The sequence below is a fragment of the Notolepis coatsorum genome (assembly GCF_963971535.1).
Source record: "Notolepis coatsorum genome assembly, chromosome: 8".
NCBI classification, from domain to species: Eukaryota; Metazoa; Chordata; class Actinopteri; order Aulopiformes; family Paralepididae; genus Notolepis; species Notolepis coatsorum.
In genome coordinates this window covers 39,594,603-39,606,933 of record NC_140172.1, presented here as the reverse complement: position 1 = coordinate 39,606,933, position 12,331 = coordinate 39,594,603, and the positions used below count along the sequence as shown (strand labels likewise).

The 12,331-nt window shown below is 42.3% G+C and overlaps 1 protein-coding gene across 1 annotated transcript in view; it reads right to left on the bottom strand.

The window, feature by feature from the left end:
• Window positions 1–1,616: 1,616 nt before the first annotated feature.
• Window positions 1,617–12,331, bottom strand: part of LOC311233314 (sodium/hydrogen exchanger 6-like) — a 48,196-nt gene continuing 37,481 nt past the window's right edge. The window contains exons 15-16 of the mRNA XM_084320263.1: window positions 7,906–8,011; window positions 1,617–7,737 (exon numbers count right to left, since the gene is read on the bottom strand). Coding sequence (XP_084176389.1) covers window positions 7,429–7,737; window positions 7,906–8,011 — 415 coding nt within the window. The 3' untranslated portion in view covers window positions 1,617–7,428. The remainder of the gene's footprint in view (window positions 7,738–7,905; window positions 8,012–12,331) is intronic.

Sequence of the window (12,331 nt, the reverse complement as noted above, 5' to 3'; positions counted from 1 at the left end):
GCACAGGTGGTCTATAAACTGGAAGTAAAGTATAATTCTGCTGGTAAGATGACTAGGAGAGAGAATGGTGAAATCAATAACGTTAATCATTTGTATCTGTCAGATGTTTGTTCGTGCCTCGACAAAAGAGAAGGTTCAAGCCGGGACAGCGCAGACATCTGATGCTAGATTTATAGCTGGGCAGACTGCATGCTACTTTGCGCACAACTGGATACACTAAAACAAAGAATAATTACTGCATAATGTTTTTAATTAAATGCGTTCTGGAAGTCCATTTCTCATTTTGCAGATTTTTTTTTAAACGAATCGGTTCAGTCATCACGTGTGAGAGGCAAAAAAAGAATACTTACCAGGTTCGGGATGGATGGCCGATAATAACTGCTGCGTGTGATGTGCGCGCTCTCTGATCTGTACCGTACTGTCAGACTCCAGCAGCTACTTGACAAGTTCCTGCTCTCGTTTACAACAGTAGTGTACAACCTCTCTGGGACAACCTCCCGACAGAGTACTCACTGTAGCTGTAGTCTAGTAGACCAACCCCTTACAGGCGCTGCACTCAAACAGTTATATTATGGTAATAATGGTACTGACAGTCAGGGTACTGTAGACATACTTTGACTGTAGGTTACTCCGCAGGATGTGCTGGGGAAGGTGAACCGGATGCGTGGATAACTTTATTTCCACTCATAAAATGTAATCGAAGTATAGGGAAAAGTTGATGATTAAGTACAGGGGCGTAGCTGGGGGGGGGGTAGCTTAGGATGATTCCAAGGGCCCAGCACTGGGGGGGGGGGCCCATTTTTTTTTTTTTACTAGACATCACTCAGGTGTATTATTGATGCTCTCATTGATACTATGTTTGTTTCTGAAGTGTGTGTGTGTGTGTGTGTGAGAGATATATATGGTAGACTATTGCATTGGTCCATTCATTGAAGATGAACGCAATGCGACATCCTTTACTAGGCTCACCCACCAACAGTGCAGGTGCTGAACTGCTGATACGAATGTATAGGTAAAAACCATATTATGCGTTATCATCAATAAAAAAATTGCCCAAAAAAAATTCCGCTCGCGCGCGTAAAAGCGCTCGCATTCACTGGGGGCCTACAAATACATTCTTTCATGGGGCCCAGAATCTGGAGCTACACCCCTGATTAAGTATGCAAGCGAGGGTAGAACCAAAGGCAACCGCTTAGGATATACGTAAGGGGGGGGGTCAATACAACACAGAATGAAATAAAAGTTAAAGCCCCAATCCATGATTTATTTTTGACCATATCAATATGAAGTAGCCTATATAGGCTATATTACATTGTTGAAGAGTTCGTACTGTAGATTTCCAAACAAATTGTAAATCGTGATATAAATCACCTTTACATGTGTTTACAAACATTACCAAAGTAAACAAACCCTGGTCACACAATACAGCAATTACAATTAAAACTCATAGTTACATGTTGTCTATAGTCAATGTAGTCCTTGTATCAAGAAGTCAATCAACCAGTCTCCTTAATTTCTTCTTGTTTCTGGTGGTGGAGACTATACCCTGTTGTTTACATTTGGATCACTGATTGGGCCTTTGCTGCATAATTAAAATAATTGAAGACACACATTACTTTGAAGGTGACTTTTTATTAATTCAGTACACTCACCAGAGGTCTGAACAGGGGAGACTGTTATAGCAAAATCAATTGTATAAATCTCAGATTAGCCTATTTTCCAACCCCTCAACCTCAAACATTCCATTTGAACAACCTTTGAAATTCACATATTTGACATTCACATAGATGTACAGTATTTTCGCAATAAAACATACCCCATAATACGCCCATGAACAATAGAAACATGTACCGGATGGTCTCAGCCTTTCAGTTTAATGTTGCCATTACAACACCACAGCTGTTCCCTGTTTGGTAATGGTAAACACCTCAAATGCCCCACAAAGTCTGCTTTGTTCACCATCTACATACATCTGTTTCATCCACCATCATGTCTTGACTGCAACACGGCTGTGGCATAATATCCATTCATGTCGATGGACGTACTGATAGCCTGCAGTATCCTCAAGCAACTCATGTAAAGTTGAACACAATATGAAAAAGAAAAAAAACAACAACAAAAATATGACTAATGCCAACTTTATACAATAACGAAAAAAGTTACTGGGCATTGTTCATAGAGTGAAGGTAAAACCAAGACATTAATATAGACTACCAGATGGAGATGTAATGTCATTTTACAAATACAATCATTTAACAATTTACCCTTTAACCCAATTGAATAAGCTAACTGAAGTAGTTACATGTGTTTGCAGAGCTAAATATTCAGCAGGACTGCCAGACAATGGGTCACACAGACAGAAATGAGTCAGTAAATAGTTGGCAAGGATTAAAAGCAGTCAAATGTACAATAGGAGTTCCAAGTCCATTGATGCTACGTACTATAGCAGTGTGACATATATATACGCCCATGGAAACCTGTGTGACTGACTGTGTTGTAATTAGTCTAATGTCTCCTTCCTGTACTTGAAGCTTTCCCTTGAACTCACTATAGCGAGATGAGAGACCGGTGAGAAGATGCAGGAGATATATCACAGTTGTTGTTTTAATAGAGCGAATGTTAGTAACAGTGAGTCAAGACAAGACAACGCATGTTCTAATTTACCATATTCACACGGCGGCAGATTTGCTCGTGTCATGCTCAGGTTGGGATTCCTTTCCACCCTCAGGGGAAAGTGTACATATTGACCCTATTCATACGGGGGCCATTTTGCTCTCATGTCATGCTCAGGTTGGGATTCCTTTCCACCCAGAGAGTCAATGGTCAATGTAGGCCTATAGACTGTGACTCAACCATACAGTACCGCATTAGCAGACAACACAAACGCATTCTATTACTTCATCCCTCTCCTTTTCCTGAATTTCCCCAAAGGGATCAATAAAGGAATATCTTATCTTAGTTTATCTTATTCTGAGCTCTTGTTGGTACAGACAATCTTTAAATGCCTCAAAATACAAATAAACTGCCATTTTTTAAACAGATCACTGCACAGTGCACACAGCCACATAATGGGGCTAATCAGGCTGAAGTCCAATATTTTAACATCAAAGCAAAGGGTTTAAATTCTTATAATAATTTAAAAAAAATCCTTTTACTGCATGTTATCAAATCAAATATGTACAAAATATACATAAAATTTTAATTCTTATCAGGCACTTTTGTTTAAAACAGTCCAGCCAGCCATAAAAGAGGACATATCTTTAAAGGTAGACTCTGCCATCTCAAAGAGCAAGCTCTAGGAAAAGAGCACTGCTTAGAATTGCACTTGTTTACAATTATTAGTTTGGTCTGATGTCAGTTGAATGGGGATAGGGAGGTGTTATAGTTATATAATATACTGAATATTATAGCTACATATCACAGTAGTATGTAACTCTATGCTACACTAGCTACATATCACAGTAATATGTAACGCTAAGCTACACTAGCTACATATCACGGTAATATGTAACGCTACGCTAACTACATATCACAGTAATATGTAACGTTAGGCTACGCTATACATATCACTAATATGTAACATTATGCTATGCTACCTACATATCACAGTAAAATGTAACAATATGCTATGCTAGCTACATATCACAGTAATATGTAATGTTACGCTACACTAACTACATATCACAGTATGAATATATGTAATGTTGAGCTATGCTACCTACATATCACAGCCAGGCAAATTAACATATAGTGAGATGAACTTAAGATCCTTCGGGTGATGGTATGTCTATGTCATGTAATTTACTTACTTGACTTACTCAGAAGCATTCTATATTACCTAAACATAAAATGCTGGTGACTTATTTGTTAAACACTCACCCCAAAGTTGTTGAAATAGTCCAACTTCTCAAACTTCAGAGCCTTGTCTACTTTCTGGAGGCTGACATGTTGAATCGAACGCAACTCGGAGTGAAAATAACTAATTAAGTCAAAGTTTCAGCCTCCAGAAGGCAGAGAACTCCTTTCAACTCCGTTGAAGTTTTGACAAAGTGGACCATTTCAACAACTTTGGGGCGAGTGTTTGACAAATAAGTCACCCACATTTTATGTTTAGGTAATATAGAATGCTTTAGGTCAATTAAATGACATGACACACCGTCACCCAAGGAATGCTAAGTTCATCTCACTATACGTAAATCTGCCCAGATGCGATATGAAGCTAGCGTTACATATTACAGTCGGGGACCAGTAAACCCCTCCCTTATCCCCACACCATCAGACCAAAACAAAAATGTAAACAAAGTACAATACCAAGTCAGACTCTTTTGCCTAGGGGTCACTGTTTTGACATCATTACAGATTCCATCTTTAATTATGTGACATCAAACTTCAAAAAAGACATGGCAGTTGCTTAGGGTGAGAATAGACGAGGGTGACTAATTTAAAACTAGAAACAGACATTACTGTTACAGCCATATGTAATCTATAGGGTCCTGACTCAGGGTCCACCCACACTCATAAAGTACACACTCAAAAGTACCACAAGTTATCAAGAAGAAAAGCATCTGCCACAGTATATGACAGATATCAACAGCATGCATACATCCTAATGGACAGCAAGCTACTGGAATGTTTATGTTGTTTTACACATATCCAATTCTCTACTGTACCATGCCCCAGTAGGGCCTCAGTGCTTTCTCTGGCGACTAAGCACATGACACACTGTAGGTCCTTGTCCAAAACATCAACGATGTTTTTTTTTATATTGTTTTTATATTATTTTATATTCATTTTTATATTAATTAACTTAGTCTATTCTATTTTCCTTTAGGTATAACAACCATGTTTAGAAACTCACAGCAACAGTATTTTTTTTAAACAGGGCCACAATAAAACAAGAAAGTAACACTTCAAAACATAAAAAATTATCATGTCAAATAAATAAATAAATAAATAAAACATACTTTTTTTCCCCATTAAAGAAAGAAATAAATTAATAAATTAATGGGTTGATCAAAAGAAGAAAAGGCAGACAGAGAAAATGTAGGAGGGTGAAAAAGCTCCTGAATACGGTCATATTCATCTGTTTTACATGTTTGTGTTCTTGCTTGTTTGTTTGTTTTTACAGTAATGTTGTTACCTATGATCAAGATTTAGGTGGTGTAATTTGTCCCTCTTCAAATACAAAAACACCCAATGTGGTTGGTTCACAGTATCATTCGAAAGGAATCGCAGTGATTAAGGCTCATTACGCTTGATGTGCTGGTTAGTGCGCATGGTCATTATGGCATTAATTGCGGCCAAAATTAATGAATGTCTGGATTTGGATGTGCGGGCCCGTCTGCATGCCTCTCAGAATCTCTAGCAATGTGGTCTTCTGACATGCGTCAAGATTGTTGGCGTAGCTGCAGCGTTGCTATCTGTAGTTGCTGTGTCGTCACAAAAGTGTGAGGGTGAAAACACAAGGAGTGTGTATGGCTAGATGGCACACGAGGAGTCCGGCACTTGAAGCACCTTCGAGCCTTTACTCCTGCAGATTCCCTGCACCCTCTTTCTTTGCCACCTTGCCCAGTCGCCATCAAAGCCCATCCCCTCCCCATTGCAATTTTCCGCCAATGAACTTCAAGAGGGTGGCAACAAACCATGGTTAAGTGTCGCACCACGTTCAAGTGGTCCTCGGTAACTTGGAAGGTCCAAGCTAGCAAATTTCGTGAGTTTTTTCATCCGATTGTCACCTCAAGTCTGGAGAAACGTCATTGACCCAAACAAAGATGCAGTATGTACGTATGTAACAAAGTAAAGAATTTGAAAATACAGAAGCGATGGCTTCAGGCCACTACTGTTTAGTTGATAATACTGTTTTCTACTGCACTCTACCAAAAATAATGTTATTCTTTCCAATGGCAGCGCTGGTCAAAGGTCACAACTCGGCAACTTATGCATCAAAAATGCCCGACGACTTTCTGACATTGTTTATCAGACTCGGTAGTAGGGAATTATGGTAGTAGGGATGGGCACGAGAAATGTTTACCCTGTTCAAGTACTCATTACTCATGCATTACTCGAGTAGTGCTCAAGTAATTGTTTAGGGAAATCTATTTTCAGAATGCATCTTAAAGAGTGCGGCAGCAACAATAACGAGATATTGCGCGGAGTCACACACACGTTATCAATCAAAAATGTCTTGCTCCGCGGACATAACAATGCACAGCAATATACCCGATGCTTAATGCTTATTGTCAGTCAAAACAGTCAGTTACTGTTTGTAATAATTACATTACTTCCACTCTGTCTGCAGCAGATCTCTCCGCTCATGGAACGGCATGTCCGTATAATACGAGTGCTACACAAAGCGGGCGACATGTTGTTTTTATCTTTTAGATAATGCTAAGCTAGCTGTGCAACAAACCTTTTGCGATAGTCGTTAGCGAAGAGGCTGGATATAGGACGTTAGCTCTCCATGCTCCACAGGTTCCAGTCTTCCTGCAACAACTCACAAATAGCGGGATTTCAGAGCAGGATTTCTGTTTTAGTGACAAAAAAAACGAGCACCCTCAAAAAACACCTGAGTTCAGTTGAAACGGCGAGTAATCGACTAATCAATTACTCACCCTCATCCCTACTCGGTAAGCTGCTCACTTCCTCCCGATGTACCCAACACCACATGAACGCAGCATCGGTCCGGCACCTGATTGACCTTAAAGGACTCCAATGAACAATGAACAATGTCAAAGCAAAGGCAAAGGAAAAGTGCCCCTTTTTGCTGGATAATCTGAATTATTTTACACAACACCTGGGGGAGGCCAAACTAAACGCTACTGTGAGCCCGTTTTCAGGAGCAACCTCACCACAGAGAAAGAGGTAAACGGCACCACACATCCCACAGAGCTTTAAGCAGAATAGTGCTCTCTGGGCTCGAGCTTTAGGAGTCTCATGACACCACGACAGAAACACAACACCAGGGTCCTGACACAAGGCTAGAAGTACTTTTCAGCCTGTTGAAAATAAACAAAATACACATTTTAAATGGCTTCAAAGACCAGATGAACCTACAGGGCAATTGATTTGATCGATTAATATGCAGTGTTTTTTTCTTTTCTTTTACTTTTGAGTCTCAAGTTTGTCACTTATCTAGAACCATTTTCAAACACCCATCTCACCCAAAGGTGTAAGTATCCAGCTTGGTCCTCCAAATCTCCCAGGGCCAAGTCTAACTTACACTGTGAAATCTCAATTCATCCAGCTGTACTAGCACAAGTGAATTTGCAATTGTCAGTCCTTTCCTCATTTGACTCGAGTTGAAAATGTATCCAATGCAGCTAAAATGCCTCATAGCAGTTGAATTTACCCGTGATTTTAAGTTGAGACAACAGCTTGCTTGGAATACCGTAGTAGTAGTAGTAGTAGGAGGAGGAGGAGGAGGCCCATCTAGAGTCTGTGTCTGCGAGGCTCAGAGCGCGGTGGTGAGGGCGGGGGGGGCAGGGTGACCGTGGTCGGGGCATCTGCCGGGTCGTCCATGGGGAGGACAAGGCGGGTGCCCCTTATCACCAGTTGGTTTTCCTGGTCCAGGGCATCCTCCGATGAGCCTCCCCCCGTGCCGGTGGCGGAGGAGCGCTTGCGGTTGCTGTTGTGGGCTCCAGAGGCGTCGGTGCTGACGGTAACGTCTGCGTACATGGAGCTCGCGTTGGCGTCGTCCAGGATGAGGTCAGAGTCGTCGTCGTGGAGCTGATATTCATTCTGAAGATGATGAAGAGGGAACGAATGTGATGGGAGAGGTTGAGGACAGTGGAAAATTACAGGAAGGGAAGACCTTATTATTGTTGGGTTAAAGAGTATTGTGTGTGTGTGCGTGCGTGTGTGTGCGCACGTGTGTGTGCACACGTGTGTGTGCGCGTGTGTCCCCACCTCGTAGGCCTGTGGGCTGGTTAGGCATCGTGCGAGCGGCCCACAGCAGGCAGGCATGGTGGCAGTGAGAGGGGGGCCACTGTGGGTCAGCAGAGGTTTTACGTAACTGCAGGAGGGAGTTCTGTCAAGGTCTCAACAACAGTAAATTATATATATACACAGATTAATTAGAGATGCTAATTTAAGCAAATGTTTCTAACTGGTTCTCGTTCATTTGTTATTGACGGTTAACCGCTATAAACCAGACTCAAGTCAAATTAAATGAAAGTTGTTTAGCAAGAAAACAAGGCTGCAGATGTGAACCCGTCAAAGTCAGTCAATATCTTTGATACAAAAGCAGCACTGGTGTGAATTGAGATGCAACGTGTTTTGGTTAAGTTCCTCCACATGAACACATCCATCTTGTGGGTGCTGAGTTTTAGAGCAAGTTCTGGTAGAAGGTAGAGGTTCTTCTGGTAGAAGGTAAAACTCACATACTGCTTGTTGCTCCCAAAACATAGTTTAATCTTATTGCATTGCAAACAACAAGAGGGCTTGAAATGTTGTTTGTGATGCAATAAATGGAAAAGAAATGGTGAGCCACACATTTCTGCAAGTTCTACCTTGTACTTGGTTAAGAAAAATTAATGTCTGTTATAACAGCGACTAACATGACCGTCATTGTGCAAGTAATAACAGCTAAACAAGAATGACAGAATGATTATTCCGTTAGGCTAGTGACAATGTCCCCAAAGTTTTGAGATACACCCATACTGGAGGTAGAAGAAAACACAAACATGTTTCTCATCTCTAATAAATAAATATGTTATTGCAAAAATGGTTAAATTGCTAGATATTGTTCTAGCAATACCCCACAACTAAAAAAGAGCTCAAATAAAGCCTGGCCGTATGGGATGTGAGGCACATGAACTCATGTAGAATAATAATACAAGATCTGAGAGCTTTCAATGCTCATAGTCAGATTATTCCTCTATGTAACAGAAAAAAAACTGGATATGAATATCTTTGCACACCCCCATCCGTATCAATGGGATGGAGGTTGAGTGTGTCTCCACCTTCAAATTCTTGGGTGTCCACATCTTCGAGGACCTCTCTTGGACCCTTTTTTTATCCACTTTTTCACCTCCTATTTTTCTGTATTTTTCTCCCATCCCAATTTAGTCATTATGCCAATTCCCCCCTCCCCTTCCTGGTCGTTGCGCGCATGTGCCCCCCACTGGTCGGTCTAGGGAGCCCTGAAGTCTATCAGATGCTTCCTCCGATACATAGGAGACAGCCAGCAGCCTCTTTTCACCTGACAGCGAGGACTCTCACTGGGGAAGTGTAACGCGTGGGAGGATCACACTACCTTAGCCCGTTCCTTCCCTCGCTGTGCAGGCGCCCTGACCGACCTGTAGGAGTCGCTGTTTTACAACGACCAGAATACCACCCACCGGCTTCCCACCCGCTGACACTGCCAATTGTGTCAGTATGATGACCGGAAGCCGGAGGGACCGCTGACAGCCGGATTCGATACCAGTGTCTCTGCGGTGGTAGACAGACGCTTAGTCCGCTGCGCTACCCGGCCGCACCTCTCTTGGACCCTTAACACCTCAACCATGGTCAAGAAAGCTCACCAGCTCCTCCTCTTCCTGAGGAGACTGAGGAAAGCCTGTATGTCTCCTCAGATTCTGGTGAACTTCTACTGGTGTGCCATAGAAAGTGATTCACTAACTGCATCACAGTCTGGTACAGCAACTGCTCTGCCTTGGACCAGAAAGCAGAGGCTGGTGAAAACATCCCAACGCATCACCGGTACACAACTCCCTGCAATTGAGACTGTTCAGCAGAAATACAGTATCATCAAGGACACCTCTAACCACAGACGTGTTTGCCCTCCTTCCCTCTCTGAGGCGCTATAGGAATCTCAGGTCCAGGACCAGTAGGCTCAGGAACAGTTTCTTCCCCTCAGCTGTCATCCCGCTGAACTCAAAACGTGATGTAGATGTAGCGTGCATAGTCAGGGAGTTATATCACTAGACGAACAAGGCGTCCCAGACTAAACATTGACCCATTATCAGTGGTGAGAAGAATATTGACAAATTCACTGCAGAGAAAAGTCACTTGAGTAAAAGTACTGGTAGCATTACCTAATGTTAATATATTGATACATTTCATATATGGAAACATTAAGATAAAATGTAATCAGGTTGAAGTTAAAATATTTTCCGTACATCCACTTTTGGCCAAAGCATTATTACAGAATTGAAAATATTAGTGTTAGATTCTGGCTCTGACAAAATAAACTTATCATAAATAGTGTGAAAAGGAAATGCTTTAAAGCCACTACAATGAGAATCGTTTTTTCTATTTTTTTATCCAATTTTTCTCCCAATTTTTTCTATTTTTCTCCCATCCCAATTTCGTATATCCAATTCTTCCCTCCCCTGTCTTGAACGTTGCTAGACTATGCCTCCCACAGGTCGGTTGTAGTGAGGACAGAAGCCTTGCATCACCTGTCCCCTCCGGTACACGAGGAGGCAGCCTGTCGCATCTTTTCGCCGCAGCAGCTCGAACTCTCAGTGGCGAGGAGTAACGCGTGGGAGGCTCACGCTGCCCCCGTCACTTCCTGCTTCCGTCGCACCGGCGTCACCAAACCGACCTGTAGGAGTCGCTGTCCACAACGTCAAATCCCCACCCACCGGCTTTCCCACCCTCTAACACTTGCCAATTGTGTTAGTATGAACGACCGGCCAGCCGGTAGCAACGCCGAGAGCTGGGCTCGAACCCAGCGTCTCCTGCGTTAGAGGCGAGCACCTTGTCCACTGCGCCAATCAGCCGCCCCTCTACAAGGAGAATCTTCAATAATAATATATCACATCATATATCATTGTCAGATTAGTTGTGATACCTTGGTATAATTACAGTAAACACATGAGACCATTGCTGAAACAACTGGTAGCTTAATTCTGTAGAAGCAGAAACCGACTTGGTGGATTTGTATTGCTCGAATATTAGAATTCATATTGTTTAGACTAGGTGTCATATTTATGTTGAACTCTAGGAGGCACCCCACCTACTATAAGTAACCTAGCTAATCACTGTGATGCATGCACCTGTTTTAGGAGATACGTTTTCCTACCTGTTTCACTGTTTGGAACTGACAAATTGAGCAACTGACAACTGCTCTAATTGAACCATTTATTCACTATTATTCTTTTTTTGGACAATAAAACCCTGTAAACCGTACCAGCCGCAACTTGGACATTCTTCTATATTTACATCACAAACTGTGTTACTGAGTAGAAAACTAATTATGCGTGGTGCATCGTGATGCCTGTCAACACAATCGGGGCGTGACAGTCGGCCACTACAAAGTAGGAAAAACTCCCTCACGAAAGAAGGACGTGCGAGTATAAAGTAGGAAAACTCCTCATGAAAGAAGTACGTGGGAGTACAAAGTAGGAAAACAGACAAAGAATAAATAACAAAATGCCTGAAGCCAAGATGAGAAAGAGGCCAACCAGTCATGGAGGTATGAAGACAGCCTCATCTATGATAAGAGAGGCTGAAGCTGAAAAGGCAAGCAATGGTACACCTTGCCAATTTAAAGAAAAAACAAGTGCTTGAGAAACAACAAAGAGATTTGAAAGCGATCGCGCCTCATGTCCCCTCCAGGGAGTGGATGGTGGTGGGTCACCTGCTGGGTCCTTCCCAGAGACTTCCTCAGAATGAACCAGACAACGATGATGAAGAAGAGGACGCCGATGATGAAAACAAAGAGGAGGACGGTGATGAGGAGTATGAGGAAAAGAAGGAAATGTCTGTTGAAGACAAAAGATTTGTGGAGATTATGTCGAACTCTGCTGTGAAAAGAGATTGACATTATCAACTTGCACTTTCATTTAAGCAAAGGGATACCGGTTATGCCCTACTAAAGTCTGCAGAGGACAACACAGAAGCATTCTCAGCTGAGGCAGTTGACACTGTTCGAAGCAATGTAGATGATTGTTTAAAGTCTGTTTCCACAGAAGAAGAGGCAGTGACAGAGGAAATCACTGTGTCAGACATTGAAAAGGAGAAATACAGTGTGGCAGCTGTGGAGGAGTGCTGCAAACAAAATGCAAGAAGAAGAACCTGAAACAGCACCAGCAAAACCAACCATTAACTCTGCTACATGTACACCTGATGAAGACGAGGAGGAAAATGATGATGAGAGAGAGGCATCAGATGATTCCACAGATGAAGAGTGTACTGGGGAACCAGATGATGTGCCCGACTGCAGCTCCTCAGAGAATGAAGCAGAGGAAGAGGAAGATGCACATAACAAAATCACTGCTGAACTTCCAGTGTTTGAAACAAGAGCTCTCAGAAGCAGGACAGCAGTCGCAGCCGGTCCAAAAAGGCTGACCAAGCGGCACCGTCCTGAAGAGGAGAAAGATGGCAG